The 16,892-nt window shown below is 29.5% G+C and overlaps 1 protein-coding gene across 1 annotated transcript; it reads right to left on the bottom strand.

The window, feature by feature from the left end:
* Positions 1-333: 333 nt before the first annotated feature.
* Positions 334-16,657, bottom strand: LOC126902275 (diacylglycerol kinase theta). Its single transcript, XM_050679364.1, has 17 exons — positions 15,996-16,657; positions 13,791-13,873; positions 13,405-13,516; positions 12,064-12,284; positions 11,800-11,956; positions 11,626-11,733; positions 11,392-11,526; positions 8,279-8,396; positions 7,906-8,096; positions 7,629-7,841; positions 7,255-7,564; positions 6,872-7,197; positions 6,613-6,736; positions 6,370-6,522; positions 1,387-1,546; positions 1,209-1,316; positions 334-1,143 (listed from the first exon to the last, which is right to left on the bottom strand). Exons 1-17 carry the CDS (start codon positions 16,108-16,110, stop codon positions 1,024-1,026), a joined length of 2,754 nt encoding a protein of 917 aa, XP_050535321.1. The 5' UTR covers positions 16,111-16,657; the 3' UTR covers positions 334-1,023.
* Between the last annotated feature and the right edge of the window lie 235 nt (positions 16,658-16,892).

The raw sequence follows: 16,892 nt of genomic DNA, 5'->3' as shown, positions 1-16,892 counted from the left end.
TTTTTTAAATTATCTGTAAATTTCCACCATTCTCATTTTTATAAATTAAAATATGTTTTCTATTTATAATTATGGTGATACTTTCGCCAATCCTTTCCGTTTGACTATATCTAGATAAGTTAACAGAAGAGTAGATAATGATTTATAGAGAGGAGTTAAAACTAAGTCAACGACACTTCATTATTTTTATTTTCATAGTTGCAGGTAAAGCTTTTTCTAAATTGAATGCTGATAACCCTCAATCTTCTTTTACTTGTGTTTTTATAAGTGTAAAACTAATTAAAAAGTAGAAGTTTAGGATGGAATAATTTAAGATAAAAAAAAAAACCAACATTAAATTATCAGGGATTCATTTAATCACAATAATCAAAATTTTATAATAACACAATGAAAATCAATAAAAAATAAAATCAATATTCTATAGTTAAATCGCCGTCAATTGTTTTTATTTTTACAAACTTGAACCAAAAAAGAAATCGCCAACAAATCATTATAATAATCAATGGCACAATTGCTTGTGATTCATTATGGCCACTCGAAAATGGACACAACGAACTGAGCCCCGAAAACAATTGCATCATCAATAATGTTGGGATTGTAAGAAGTTAAACCAATAATATAATAATAATGAATAATAATATTATTAAGCAATAATAAAAGTCTAAGAGCAATTGGTATGGACACCTCACTGTGTGCACATATACATACATAAATATACTTTGATAATTGTCAGATCTATACTTTTCTTTTATTATTTCGATATTTAAGTACATCAAAATACTTGCAATATTAAAATGAATTAATAAGCAAGAATCAGAATTTTTTATGTAAATAGAGCATTGGAGCTTCTACGCTAATTTTTATTTTTATTCTACATTAAACGGGTTTTTTCTTAATCTTACTTCCTAATAATAATGATCAATATTGAATTCAAATGCAATAATAACACAGATATCATATTTTATAACCAGCTATCCATTTTTTTAGCATTTAAATATTTTAATGGAATAGGTCAACAAATGTTTAATCATTTTCACTTCCATTAACAGATGGTAGTGCTTGTAGACTGGCCATATATTTTGCAGCTCTTGTGCGAGAATTTTGTTTGCGCTCGGTGCGCTTTACTTTTTTCAACATAGTAGCCTACAAAAATATAATATTCATAATATTTATGTAGGGTAAAATAATTATTTATCGATCTTAATTACTTTTAAAGCTGATTTTAGGATAACTAATTCACCAGGTCCTTGAACCCATGGTTCGCCATCAATTTGTACGGGAACTTCATTGGTTAAATTAATTTTGACATGTCCACCCTTAATAAAAATATTTGTAAACAATTATTTTTTTCTGTCTAATTAAAAAAATAACATTTCATTACAATACCTGAGCTATTCGTTTAGCATATCTAAGACCTGTCTGTATCTGCCCTAAATGAATAACACCTGAAACAGCTACTACTTCTAACATTCCATCCCAATGATTTGGAGTTGAAAATTGTTCTTCATTGCTATTTCTTCCCCAAGGTTTGGCCCCAGATCCCCAACTATATATATAAAAAAATGAATTCAACAAAATAATTAAACTCAATTAATTTATTGTTTTATTTAATATGTTACGTATTGATAAATATTATATAAATTAGTAGTGGGGATTGTCCACTACTCGTGAGCGCGATCAATGACACACAACCATTAACAATTATATTGTTTCTCAATAAAGACTTATTTTCTGTTTAACTATTTGATGTTGTCTTTCAAATAAACAACACAACAAATTGGCGACGAGGAAAACGTTTCTTAGATCATACTATCTAAAGAAGTGATTTTATTAACTATTATATAGAAATCATAAATTTTTATAAAAAAAAAAAAAAAAGTGCAGTGAAAATTGTCATATTGAACAAAAATGAATGATACGAAACCAACGATGAGTTTCAATCAAGTTATTGGTACTCTGGGTATATTTGAACCGGGAATGGATGTTACCATTTTCGAGTCAAAATTGACAAATTTCTTTTTGGCGAATGGAATATTGCTATCGTCTGTCAGTGAAGAAATTCATAAAATTTTATATAGCTTATGTGTACCTAGCACACCAGACACTCAAACATACAGCACATTGTTAAAGCTCCTAAATCAATATTACAAGCCGGTTAAATCATACTTCGCAGCTAGACATACATTTTACCTGGCAAAACAACGTACTGATGAAACGATGGCAGAATGGAGTGCTCGTGTCAAAAATCTTGGATCGAAGTGCAAATTCTCGTCAGAATTAACCACTGTTATACGAGATATATTCGTTGTAGGAATGAGTCCCGGAAAAATACAAGACCGACTAATAGAAGAAGACGCATCTGATCTAAAATCCACGTATGCGAATCTAATGGACATTGCGACTATTAAGGAAGCTACCATAAGGGAAAAAAATACTTGGAAACAAAATGAATCGGAACTTAACTATCAAAAGCAACTTCACCCAAATAAACAAGTCAATCGTCAACCATCGGATAAACTAAAGTGTGGAGTATGCTCAAACCATTTACAAAGAAACTGTCGATACAAGGATTACAGCTGCAACATATGCAATTCAAAAGGTCATTTGGCCCCTATGTGCAAAAATGGTAAGAGTTTTAAGCAAAACTATGATAACCGTTCATTCGCTAAATTTTTAACTGAAAATTCTAATGAAACAGTAGACGATCAGGCAGTTGCATACAACTTGTCTGATACATTTTTTAATTTGATAGAAACTAATTCACAAAATAGAATCAAACCATTTACAACTAATTTATTAATAGAGAATGTAGATGTTAAGTTTGAAATAGACACAGGATCTTCACATAGTATAATTTCAAATAAAATGTATTCTGCGCTTTTCAGTAATATCACAATGTTAAACAATGACATTTCCCTCTCTGATTATGTTGGAAACAACATAAATCCAATAGGTAAAATAGAAGTAAATGCGAAATATTTAGAAAAAGAATTTAAAATGTGCATATACGTGATAGAAAAAGGCGGGCCTCCACTGATAAGCAGAAACGACTTAAACAAAATAANACGTGATAGAAAAAGGTGGTATTATTCACCCATTTATAATAATGTGGAAATAGATAATAATCTGAATAATATATTAAACTCATACGAGGATTTATTTAAAGATGAAATAGGAACTTTTAACAAATATGAAATTTCACTCAATATAAAAAAGGATTCGTTTCCAAAATTTTTTAAGCCAAGATCAATTCCTCTAGCTCTTAAAAATAAAGTAGAAACGGAAATCGATCGTTTAGTTAAAAACAAAATACTTGTTCCGCTTAATTATAGTGAATGGGCCACACCAATAGTTCCAATACTAAAATCCGACGGTACAGTTAGAATCTGTGGTGATTTTAAAATTACGATCAATCCTGTGTTAAAAGGTACAGAATATCCCCTGCCCAAAATTGAACACATATATGCAAATATAAGTGGCTCCAAATATTTTTCGAAAATAGATCTCAAAGACGCTTACCAACAAATGGTTATCAAAGAATCGGATCGCAAGTACACCACAATAAGTACACACAAAGGTCTTTTCTGTTATACTATAAGTCCATTTGGAATAAAATCGTCAGCGGGCGAATTCCAAAAAGCTATGGAAATTTCCACAGCAGGAATTAATGGTATTGGGGTATTCCAAGATGACATAATAGTAGCGGGTAGTACAATTCAGAAACACAACATAAGATTAGGTAAATTATTGAATGTTTTGCATAATTGTGGTTTGAGGGTAAAGTTAAAGAAATGTAAGTTTTTACAAAAATCAATTGAATATCTGGGTCATAGAATAGATGAAAAAGGTTTACACACTTTAACAAAACACATCGATGCAATCCAAAACGCGGCTGTTCCGGAAAACAAATCGACATTAAAATCGTTTTTAGGCTTAGTAACGTATTACATGAAATTTATTCCAAACGCAGCTGAAATATTAAAACCGTTATACACGCTCCTACGAAATGACATAAAATGACACTGGTCATCAAATTGTGACGATGCATATAAAAAAATTAAACAAATCCTTATCTCAAGGCCCTCATTAGCACATTTTGATTACCAAAATTACCACTTAAACTAATAGTTGACTCTTCTTCGTATGCACTAGGTGCAGTTTTATCACATGTGTACCCTGATAATTCTGAAAAACCAGTAGCTTTTGCTTCACGAATACTATCTGATGCCGAGTGTNTTTGCTTCACGAATACTATCTGATGCTGAGTGTAAGTTTCCACAAATAGAAAAAGAAGGACTAGCTATAATATTTGGTATTCAAAAATTCTATGATTTTCTCTATGCAAAAAAAATTACTTTAATTAGTGATCATAAACCATTGATACAAATATTCGGAGATAAAAAGAGTATTCCGATTTACGCAGCAAATCGTTTACAACGATGGGCATATGTTTTATCATCATTCGACTTTGACATTAAGTAAATTAATTCGGGAAAAAATATAGCCGATTTTCTTTCGAGAATTAAAATCGACTATCCTAATAGCATTTACGTGGACGATGAAGACAGCATTCATTTAAATTTTATTCATGAAAATTCACCGTTCCTATTAAACTGGTCCAAAATTAAAATTGAAATAAATAGAGATCAAATTACGTCTAGAGTCCTACATGCGACAAAAACAGGTGAATGGAGTGACGATTTTTAGTTTTTTTAGTTTTAGTTAATATTGAGGTGGACATAATGGCCATGCACTCAGACCTGTTGGTCCATTGTGCGCACCTCATACCGAATTGAGTGACGATTTTACACTTAACAACGATTTAAAACCGTATGTCACTCGCAAAAATGAAATAACTTTGGAACAAGGGTGTTTATTGTAGGGTTATCGTATTATAATTCCACAAAAATTTCAAAAAAATATCCTAGCGGAATTACACTCGTGTCACATAGGTATGACCAGTATGAAAGGCTTAGCACGATCATATTTTTGGTGGCCAACAATTGACAAGGACATTGAAAATATGGTTCGTGATTGTTATGAATGTACAAACGTTAGGCTAAATCCACCAAAATCAACAATTCCTCCGTGGAGATGGCCACAAAGGCCATGAACTAGAGTGCATTGTGATTATTTAGGGCCGCACAGAAATAAATTTTTTTTGATATTCGTAAACGCATCTTCAAAATGGTTAGAGGCATTTCCGGTTAACTTCATGACTGCGCAAACAGTTATTACGAAATTTTCAGAGCTGATCGCTCGTATTGGAATTCCGCGTACAATAACAACTGACGGTGCGAAATGTTTCAGTGGCATTGAATTCGAAAACTACTGTAAAAAATTAGGTATTAGACATTTAATGGGAGTACCATTCCATCCTGCGTCAAATGGTTGCGCTGAATCTGGTGTCAAAATCGTTAAACAATTCTTAAAAAAAAGCTCGTTCTCTTTAAACCAGTTAAACAAATTTTTGCTGATGCATAGAAACACACCACACACAACAACACACGAGACGCCAGCTAAGTTAATGTTAGGGCATTCTACTAGAACAATATTTGATTTGCTAATACCCAGCACTAATGAAGTAGTAGTACACAGTTAAATTTCTCAAATAAAATATGGGGGGAATAGAAAAATAAACGTAAAAGAGGGTGATTGTGTACTAGTAAAAGATTATAGAAACACAGGAGAAAACTAGCAAAAAGCTACTGTCACTGAAAACATAAGTGACAAAACACACAAAGTTACATTAGATAAAGGTCCCACGTGGACAAGACACGACGACCAAATTAGGCTATTAAACAAAACAAGCGGTTCGTTATCCCCCGTAGGTGAAAATACTAACATAGACAACAATGACCACACAGAATCAATCATACCGCTCTGCAATAAATCTCCCCGACCTGTTAGAATTAAAAAAACCTATTCAGCGTTTCTCTCCATCCGACTACAAATGACAACAAATAATTTTACACTATGTAAACATCTCTGTCTATATGAAAGAATATCTATCTGGTTATAAACAGTAAACTAAAAACTAAATCTTACTCTCTCATCAAATTTCAACATTTATTTATATGTTAATAAATATTTAAAATATAAGTGTATTATAATTTTATAAGGAAAGAGGTGTTACGTATTGATAAATATTATATAAATTAGTAGTGGGGATTGTCCACTACTCGCGAGCGCGATCAATGACACACAACCATTAACAATTATATTGTTTCTCAATAAAGACTTATTTTCTGTTTAACTATTTGATGTTGTCTTTCATATAAACAACACAACATAATATAACAATAATTAAACAAATTTTGTGATTATAAAATTTGATTTAAACTATTTTAGCAATAATTAATTACGCACCTTAAGATGTTTAATATAATTAACCCTTCAAGTTGAGGAAGTTCTACTAATTTTCCATCAACTTCGAGACGTACTCCGTGCTGAAGATTCTTACAAGGAGGATGAATAATTTTACGTAATCCAACGTTGAAGTATTCAATTTTATTACCAATTCTACAAAACAAACTTAAAATTAAAATTGTACTAATACAATATATTAGCTATAGATTAATATTTGCATAACTATCTATCAATAAACCCTACCGACTATTAAATCTTTCTGGGTTCTTTTCACGAGCTTTGTGAAATGCGAGACAGAGATCAGCGTCAATTCCAATACCGAAATAGTTATTCATTACAAAAATTTGGGTGTTATCTTCATTCATTCCTAAAAATTAAGAATTTAAGATAATAGATAATAAATTATTATTTTATATATATTTGTAGATTTTTAAACCTAATTATTCTCTTCTCCTACCCTCTCAAAAAGAAGTAGAAATAATTAATAATTAAATTTTCTAACCAACTGAATTAGGCACTGGTATTGGCCGATCATCAGTTCTGTCTTCATGATGAATTACAACAGTCCAACGATCCAGTCTGATTTTTTCTGCATCGATAACATCTTCCAATAAATGAATGGGTTCATCAGATCCATTATAGCCAGCACCCCATTTTAATACTCTAGCAAGATCATTACCAGTTCCCAATGGAACAATGGCACATGGAGGCGAGGAACATTCACTATCTTGACCTACATTGTCTAAGCATTGAAGTACCCATCCAATAGTTCCATCACCTCCGCATACTAATATTTTATAATCCCTAATATGTCTGAAGACGTACAATCTACGAAAAATTAACTCAGTGATTAATAAGTATTAGATAACTATTTAAAATAGTTACCCTGGTAAAGGCCCTCCATTTTCGAGGTCGAATACTTGATATGGGTTTAGTAATTTACGGAAACTAGATATTAAACTTAATCCTTGACAACCTCCTGATTTAACATTAACAAAAACTAATAATGGTTGAGTTTCGTCTGGTACCATTTTCGGATCAATATTTGGCAATAACATGACTAATAAATGTTTATCTTCATAAACAGAGTCTCTAAGAGCATACATGGCACTAACGGCTACGTCCGTGTCATTATATGTTATTACCATTGATCCATATTCATAATATATAGGTCCAATAGAAATAAACCGACGATCTAAAAAGAAGTATTTAAAACCTTTTGCATTGATGTATGATTAATATTTATTTGTTATACAAACCTTCACCCAAAAATGTCATTAAAATTGTTTCATATGTGCGTTGAGACAAATTTGTAGGCAAATTACCAATGAACAGGGCAATATTAGGTCCATGTGGATCCTGTTTAAGTTGCAAATAAAATCGCATTAATTCCATTTGTCTGAGAGATTCTTGGCCAATATTTTTTAGTATGTCTAAAGGCTTTTCATCATAACCCAGCACACGTTCCGTTACTGACAGGTTAAACAATAATGTTAATTAAACTATATCTAAATTAATTAGACAATCTGTACTTACCCCCGTGTTCTAATAACACTTGACTTAGACGGTAGTCGGTTGAACTATGAGAAGTGAAACCAAATCGAGCTAATGACTCGACAATCAGATCTTTTGCTGTAGTTTGCCGGTCGACATTAACTACGCAGAATGGTTTATCAGTTTGTAAGCGACCAGGGTACACTCTAACAAGTCCCCCATGGCTATCTTGTCTAAAGCAAAATTTTTAAGTTTGAAATTTATAAGTTATTATCTTAAACTTTGAAAAAAAATTTAAGATTTACGCTAAAAGAATTAAAGATTTGTGAATAATTTCCAAAAATACAAGTATGTTATGTTTATACCAATTATATGAAAATAATATTATTTAAGAAAATTTTACCAATCTACTCACTTTAAACGCAAAAATATCGCTGGTTTTTTGCCTCCTAACCTAGTAACATTAGCTATAGGATTTGGATCCTCCAATATGGGCTCGTTTAAACCGTACACATCAGTCAAATAAAAATTATCTAAATATAAGTAAAAAAAAAATACTATTAAATAATATATAAAAATTAGTTTTCGTATTATACGACTTGTATACAAATTATTATATTATAACCTAGTGACAGATTTAATAAAGCCCTTTATAATGTTTTAAATTAAAAATAATAATTGTTTAACTTTTTATTTGTGTTTGTGGAGCGCTAGACAAATATATTAGTTCCAATTACCTTCCGTCAGTCCTATCATTAAATAGAGATGGACATTATTTTTTAATCTATAGTAAATGTCGTAACTATATGTTAAGAATAATAGTTTTTAAAACGTTATTTTTTATTTAAAAAAACTTACATCAAATTAATATATTAATAATTTTGTAATAAGTAATTATTTATGTTTCATATAAAGATATCAAACAAATGACCCTCATATATTTTTATTTTTTCCTTAAATTGTTATTCTAATATTCATAGTTTAGCTATAATACCTTTAAGTCGAAGGTTATAAAAAAATAATTATGCAGCCTTATTAAATATTTGAGACATTAAAGTGAATGACTCTAAAAGTCCTACAATATTTCTCTAAAGTAAAACTTCTAACACATTATTAGTGCTCTGTGATGTAATAGAAAAGTTACATAAAAAAATTTAAATAAGGTGTTTGTTCTAATTATAAAAAAAATTTTCGCTTTATTAAATTTTTCAATATACTTTATTTTAGCTTCGATGCGAAGCTGAGAAGGTATTAATTTTACTATGATGTGTTTTTTTACTCTGTTACCACTTTTTCTCAGCTCTCATAGAACCAATTTCTTTCAACGATACGTCAAAAGATCACAAATCGTATCTAGTCGAAGTCATTACCCTCAAAAATTGAAAAATTTTCCCTTGTTCCCCGTAAATGGGGGAAATCTCCAAAAAAATTACAAATTTCAAAATCGCTAATTTTCGATATTTTTTAATTTTTTCAAAAACTGCCATAATTTTTTTAAAAATGACTAAATCAATATAATTTTTTTATAACGATATGTGAAGTACTTACCTATCCTTTTTGTATATTTTTTTATAAAACTGACCCTTTACCTGCCCACAGGGAGGATTCAAAATGACAACTTTTTCAACTTAACTTTTGAAAGTGTACCGGAAATACTGACACTTTTATATATATACTTTATTATGAAAAAAAAACTTTCGAACTTCATTTTGTCATTAGGGTGAAAATGGCTACCATACACTAATTTTGTATTAAAATTTTTGATTTTGTATTTTATTTTAAAATACAAAACTATTTAATTTTTATCTTATTTAGATTCAATAACTTTTTCAAGTAACTCAATAACTCAATCAAAATTCAATAANACTTTAATAAATATCAAGGATCCCATCACTATAGTCCCCCCTCGTTTGAAGAAATTTCTTATTCAAATTAAAGTTTTTTACTATGCGATTATTTTTATGGTTTCATTTATTTTCTCAGATCTCACTTGACCGAATTTTTTTAACGATACATCAAATGATCACAAATATTATCTAATAAAAGATATTACCCTCAAAAATTAAAAAAATTTCCACTTTATCAATGAAAAATTTACTAAGCTCACATTCTCCATATAGACAATTAAAATCATTTATTGTTAATGTTTTTAAAGTATTTTATTGTCGAAGTAGGTTTGATATGATAGATTTCAACTACAAAATTAAATAATTTTACTTTTTAATATATTAATTTTTTAACTTTATTTGTGTGTTACTAATAATCTATAATATTCCAATTTTTTTGGTAACATGTTACTATATAAATTATAAAACTAAAAAAAAATGATTTTTATTTTCGCCTGAATTTTAGTTAAAGTAAATCATTAAAATTAATTATATTCTGAATATTTCAATTGTAGAATACTTTATAAAACCATAAATTACTTAGAAATAATTACTATGTTTTTTATTTAAGTGATTACAATAAAAATTCCAAAAAATATTGAGTTTTTCTCATAAATTTACAGTAAATAGTCATACGATTTCCTGACTACATATTAATCTTAACAATACTATTTTTTTATTCTCATAAAATGTTCTATTTAATAAAGTAAATTTGAAACTTGAAGTTGAGCTCAAAGTTATGGTAACAAATTCACCTTTTTTTATTATAAACTTTCAAAAAATCAACTTTAAAATACCAAAAAAATAGGTTAAAGATGATATTTTTCACCGATTATTTTTAAAATATTAAAAATGCAAATCTGTATTAATTTCAAAACAATTTTTTGTGTTTTTAATTATTTTTTTTGTTGCTATAAATCATTTCAAAAGAAATATTAATAATTTCTATGTAATTCTTGGTGATTAAATAGTTGATACAATTGAAATATTCAGAACTATTTTCCTTATAGTTATATTCTATAATTTTTAACTAATTAGTAATAATATAAAAAAATGATTGGTATAATTGCTTATTTGAAATTAGCACGAAAAATTGAATAATAATAGTATCTTTTTTACTCTAATGAAAATTTTTTGGAGACCATTTATTCATAATTAACAACAAATTATTATCTAAAAATTTCTGTGTCAAGCCCTTTAATTTTTATACACGTTTGCCATTAAAGTAATGACTACTTTTTATAATTTCTCCGTAAAAATTATAATACTAAATTATTAAATATTAATATCATACTACGTTGAATTGCTTTAATAGATATTTATTCATAAATTATACTTAAAAATTATAGAACTACTAATTAGGAATAATGATATAAATAGGAGTTAATTTTGCTTTTAGAATAATCAAACAATTTCTTAAAATTAAAGACTATCTACAGATTTGCATCGAAGCCTTTTTTATGATAGTGATTTTAGTCACTGTCAGATATCATCTATACTGGACCCAACTATACTACGTCCCCACTGTGCTACCGTTTTAAATTTAATGCAGTAATAATTTTATAATTTACATTAAAACGTGTCCTATCAATGTAATTAACACTCGTTATGCTTCATTGATAACGTTTACATTTATAGTTACCTGAAGATTGGCATATGTTTAATGATTGAAGTATTGTAGAAATAAGTATATCTGTGGTTACTGCTTTTGGAACTTTTACCGTGAAACTGGTATGTTTGAGATACGAAGCATCCCCATCATATACTTTTACTAATTCTGTTAAATGAATTTTATAAGAATAATATTTTTATCTTAGATAAATTTTGTAAAACAGAAAATATATAATTTATGTCATATTAGATATGTCAGATATACCTTCACATTTATCCTCTTTAATTTTTTCTACTTCATACATTTCATCTTCATCTTCAACCTCTTTAGTCTTACTCTCACCACTGCTAAATTCCACGGATATACTTCGAACTATCAAAAATTAATTAAATTAAATATTTTTTTTAATTATGTTTAATAAAACTTTAAAACTATTACGAGTTGTTTTTTCTTTTCTTCGAACTTGAACGCCAATAATTGATTCCATAGGTTCTTCTGTTCGTGGAATACTAACCGCATGAGGTGGCAGGTATATTGGAGCAAGAATTCCAAAGTCACATTCAAGAGGTATTTGACTGCGGCACGTTGCATGGGCCTATAAAATAGTATTAAAATCTTAAATCTTTATTTAAAATAACATTTTAACACTAAAAATCACTTAAAAATTTAATTTAAAATTCTTATTTTTTGTTAATGATTTACCGTTATTCCACACCATTCACAACGATATCCAGCCAGACAATCGGTAGTCCAGCATGGTTTGGCACAAGCGTAACACACTGCTCCAGGTCTAAGATTACCTTCTCTCCAATGGTGTTCGTGATGAACAGAGTCCAACAACTTACCGGGATGGTAAGTAGCAGTTTCTTTACAATCAGCAACAGCTGATGGTAAACAATCAACATGAGCATAGTAATGACATACTGGAATAAAATATAAGAATTGAACAAATTATAATAAATTGTATCCTCAATGTTTTTTTGCGCCGTTTTTATTATTAGTAGTATTAGTATAATAATAGGAAACATAAAAATATAAAATAATTGTGCATGGCTAATAATTATCTAAAAGCAATAATTTCAAAGAGAGGTATGATAAAATCAGAATTTCAAATAACAAAAAAAACTCAAGAACTATACTCTCTATATAATTTTGAATGTTCTATATATCCATAGACATTTCTACAAATTAATGTAGATAATATAATTAATACCGTACACTGTCCATAGTTTACTATTGAAGGGATAGTTTAAATAAAATGTTATTATGAAATAAAATAAACTTCCTAAAAATAATTCAAGTTGCTGGAAAAAATTTTTTTTTAACTTTTTATTGTTAAGACTGTTGTATTTTTTTGTTATATTTTACATAAGTTGATAACTGATTATCTAATATAACAAACATTTACTATTTTTATGTATTTTTATTTTATAATGATAAATATAAGCCCGGATTGTAAGGTTCCGGGTCTAAAATTTTAATTAAATCGTCACTATAACGTAAGTATAATTTATGTCACACTGTAAGGGAAGGTATGTCCCCTTTAGTAAGAGTTTATAGTTAAAAAGTTAATATTAGATAAATATTTTACCTAATAAATCATCATCACATTTAGGGCCAGATTAAGAATTATATGGGCCCTGGGATGGTACTTTAAAATGTGCCCCTTTTTTAGAAAAATGTCTCTTTCACGAAAAAGTAATGAGCAAAAAAAATATGGTCATTTTTCTTTAAAATATATTGCTAGCACGATAGTATAACTCAAACAGCTTTCTTTAGTCTATGGATATCAGGGTACTCACTACTCTAATTCCATTTAATTTGGCCTTGATTACATTAAATTACACTTAGATAAATTAAAAACAAATACATTTCATTTTATTATAACTTATAGGTATTTTTGACTACAAAAAATAACGTTCCATTTAATTTTTTGACAAATTCTTAAAAAGGGCTCTTATTAATTAGAGAGATAGTTAGCTAAATCTCCTAGCGCTTCCCTTCCTTTAAAATAACAATAAATTACTCCTATAGTGCGCTTACTTTCACAAGTGACACTGCTAAAAGTTCGATGATCAAGTTTTTTCCGGCAAACATTACAACATTTTTGGCTTTTACTTCTTACTGGTTCAGACCAACAATGTGATACTGGATTCTATTATGAATTATTGTAATAAAATTATTACTACTATTGTAAAAGTAAGAAAATACCATCAAATGTGCCAACTTGGGGTAATTAAATATTTATTATCATTTATGCTTTATCAATCTATAACACTAGTTAAATATTTACTGGTATTGTTAAGAAACACAAAATATTTATCAATAAAATTAAGTGATGAAATCTATCAAATATTTAACTGTCCCAAGTTTAACCACCACCCCATGTTGGTCTACTTGACGGCACATCAAAAGTTTTTAATACTAACCTTAATTAAGCTAGCCGCTAAACTATGGCAAGGTGATATGCCAGATTTTTTTAGACAACTTTCGTGAGCTATATAGTTACATACTGAAAAATATTTTGAATAAATTTAAATTAAATAAATTGAAAATAAAAGTTTTTAGGCAAATATTAAATCGTGGTTATGTTTGGAGTAAAATTATTTAAGGAATTAATTTTTATTAAAATATTTACTATATATTTATTTTTTGATATACATATTAAAGTTGTCTATTAAATATTTGGATTTCAAAATGATGTATATACAGAGGATGTTCAGTAAGTAAGGAAACAGGTCAATTGTTACAAATAATGGGAACAATAGAAACCCGTTTTCTTACTTACTTAACAACCTATATATATTTAATATTAATTATAATAAATAATTATACAATGCGAGTTCTAAGATTATTGTCCAATTTTAATATATAGTTTTGTACCTAAAGATTTTATTAAAAATTTTTATAAGAAATATAATTAGTCTAATCACTCTATTATAACAATATATTTTACTGATGTATAATAAGTATATTTTATGTAACGACATTTTTTATCTTAGTTCCACGCATAAAATTAACAGTTGACTCGATAAGAAAAAAACTTTAATACAAGTTCCATTAATTTTTATTGAATTCTAATCATTTCTTGATTGAAGATTTACATTTCAACTTTTAATATTACTGCAGTAAAATTATTACCATGCGTGATTTTTTAACTGCAATCTACTAAATTATTATCATGTTACGTTTGAAAGAATGAAATAATAATACATCTGAGCGTTTTATAACAGTATAAAATTGTTGGGAGGCAAGTCCCGAAGGGATTATAGTACGCTAGGGAATACGGGTCGAGCAAGTTTCTGCCTTTGACGTCACGGAGATGTACTTTGCTAACAGTGTTGGAAACATAACACGTCTTAATAAAAATAGTTATTTATGTAATAGATGAAAATATGATTAATATTCTTATACTATAAAATTACATAAACAGTAAAAGTTGAACGACGTATTAAGTCCATATTTTTGCTGAAATAGGCTAATTATAATGTATTCGTTTTGCATACTCGAAACGCCGTTCAATAATATAATTATTAGATAACCAAATACGGCCTTGGTAATTTTACATGAACCATCTGCATTTTAGAAGTATTATTATTTTATAATTGATTCGCACGTCACAAGTACAGTTATTAATAATGGATTAAGTAAAATATGTTTATACCAATGTAATTTTTCAATTTTTTGTTCTAGATTTGTATTTATGTATAAAATTAAGCTTTTTAATAATTATTTAAAACATTATAAATTTTTCAAAAAAATTATTGCTCAATAAACATATTTACTATATCAAATGGCTTGATATTTATATAAAAAAAAAATTACATCATCCTCGACTTCTCGTACAAAATGTTTTGTTTGGTTTAGTCCGTGTACGAACAATTCTTACCTAATTCTTTTGTTTAGATAGCTAAATAAAAAAAAACGTATATTTATAAACTAGAATGAAGGGTAAAATACATCTATAGTTATAGTTATTTATCAAATTATTGATAATTATAAATATTGTTTTTACACTACTAAGAAATGTTCGTTTCATTTAAAAAATATAAAAAACATTATAACAAATTATTATTTTCGATCCATTTTTGCTTTTAAACTTAACCTAATCATATATCGAAGTTATACAAAATTATGTCTTTCGGAACTGAGTTGAAAAAAAAATATTTATATTATATATTTAATATTCTTAATTTGACTGTATTTATTTACAATCATTTGATGTTTGATCTTTAATAGTCCAATACATTTAAATAGGTTATGTTATAGTAATTAAATGTTCATTTTATAATAAAAATGATCTACATTACTGATTTGTTAATTAGTCCATCAACAGACTACGTAATATATGGTTGTATATTATATGATGTACTTAGAACAATATTATTATTCAGCCAGTGCAAAACACTCATAACTCGAGTTCTATGCAATACATTAGATTAAAAGGGTCGTCCGTTAGTTAATAGATTAATTAATTACACAAATACGAGTCAAAATAAAGTATAGGGGAACATTGAAAACCCTGTGAGATATCTGAATGTTCATAGACGTGCTATTTTACTTCTCTTAAACACGATCGCGATTGCGATCGCTTAATAAATTTGAATTTCTTTAAGAGTAGGGGACAGACAAACCTGTGCAAAAGTTGCCTTGAGTCACGACGCCCCATAGTAAATTGGTGCAATTGTGACAGTAGGCTGGTAGGTGGAAGGTTTTCTTGGTGAATATGTGCCCTCGGCAGTCCGCCATTGTGCGAGCAGCACTGCCGCCACCGCCGCCTTCCCCACCGCCACCCGCACCGGCGCCCGGCCGCGTCCGTCCCAGCCAGATTTCCTATATGTGCCGAAACCCGGTCGGCAAACACGTCACCTGCACCGCACCACACACCACAGTCAAAAAACTATAAATTCCGACGGTTATTTTAATTACTACCATATACAAAACGCATTCACACGATTACTACATTGTTTATGGCGTAAACGACGCGCGACACAAATATTGTCGTCACCGCCGGCGCGATACCGCACGACGTGCCTGCCGCGTGTGCTCGTCAGATGATTTCGTTAAATATCCGTGTAGTAAATCAAAAATGAAAAAAAATTTATCTCATTAAAAATAAACAAAAAAAATGTTCGACCGAATGCCCCCGGGGCCTCAACTGATCACGTTATTTCTGGTCCGTATTCCATCATTGCGGCACGGCCAACACACAACCAGTGCACCACGGGAACGCGGGACACCGTCGTTGGATTATGGCGCGCGTCACACTCGCAAACACAAACACATACTCTACCGCATTACTCTCAACACACACACACACACTCACCAAATAATGCTGTATGTACGTACACACAAGCACACTAAAACAGTCGACCACACCGACGCAGCAGACATCACGAGCTGTACGCGGGCGCAGTGCACGCACACCCCCCTAGCGGCCTCACTCTGGGCAGCCGCGACGACGCCCCCGCGCCAGTCAGCCAGGCCCTTTCGTTGTCGACGTCGATAAAGTGTAACATCGAGGGCGCCAT

The sequence above is a fragment of the Daktulosphaira vitifoliae genome, unplaced genomic scaffold (assembly GCF_025091365.1).
Source record: "Daktulosphaira vitifoliae isolate Bord-2020 unplaced genomic scaffold, ASM2509136v1 Scaffold_3, whole genome shotgun sequence".
In the NCBI taxonomy this organism is placed as follows: domain Eukaryota; kingdom Metazoa; phylum Arthropoda; class Insecta; order Hemiptera; family Phylloxeridae; genus Daktulosphaira; species Daktulosphaira vitifoliae.
Note: the sequence above shows the minus strand (reverse complement) of the source record. Positions and strands in the feature narration are given on the sequence as shown.

Bases quoted from the DNA above. Each gene is read 5' to 3' on its own strand.
- LOC126902275 (XM_050679364.1), bottom strand. From the start codon at position 16,110: ATGGCGGACTGCCGAGGGCACATATTCACCAAGAAAACCTTCCACCTA. The intron at 8,097-8,278 runs GTGAGTAGATTG...ATTTTGCTTTAG, and splicing joins GCGATATTTTTGCGTTTAAA to ACAAGATAGCCATGGGGGAC. The intron at 7,565-7,628 runs GTTTGTATAACA...ACTTCTTTTTAG, and splicing joins AATGACATTTTTGGGTGAAG to ATCGTCGGTTTATTTCTATT.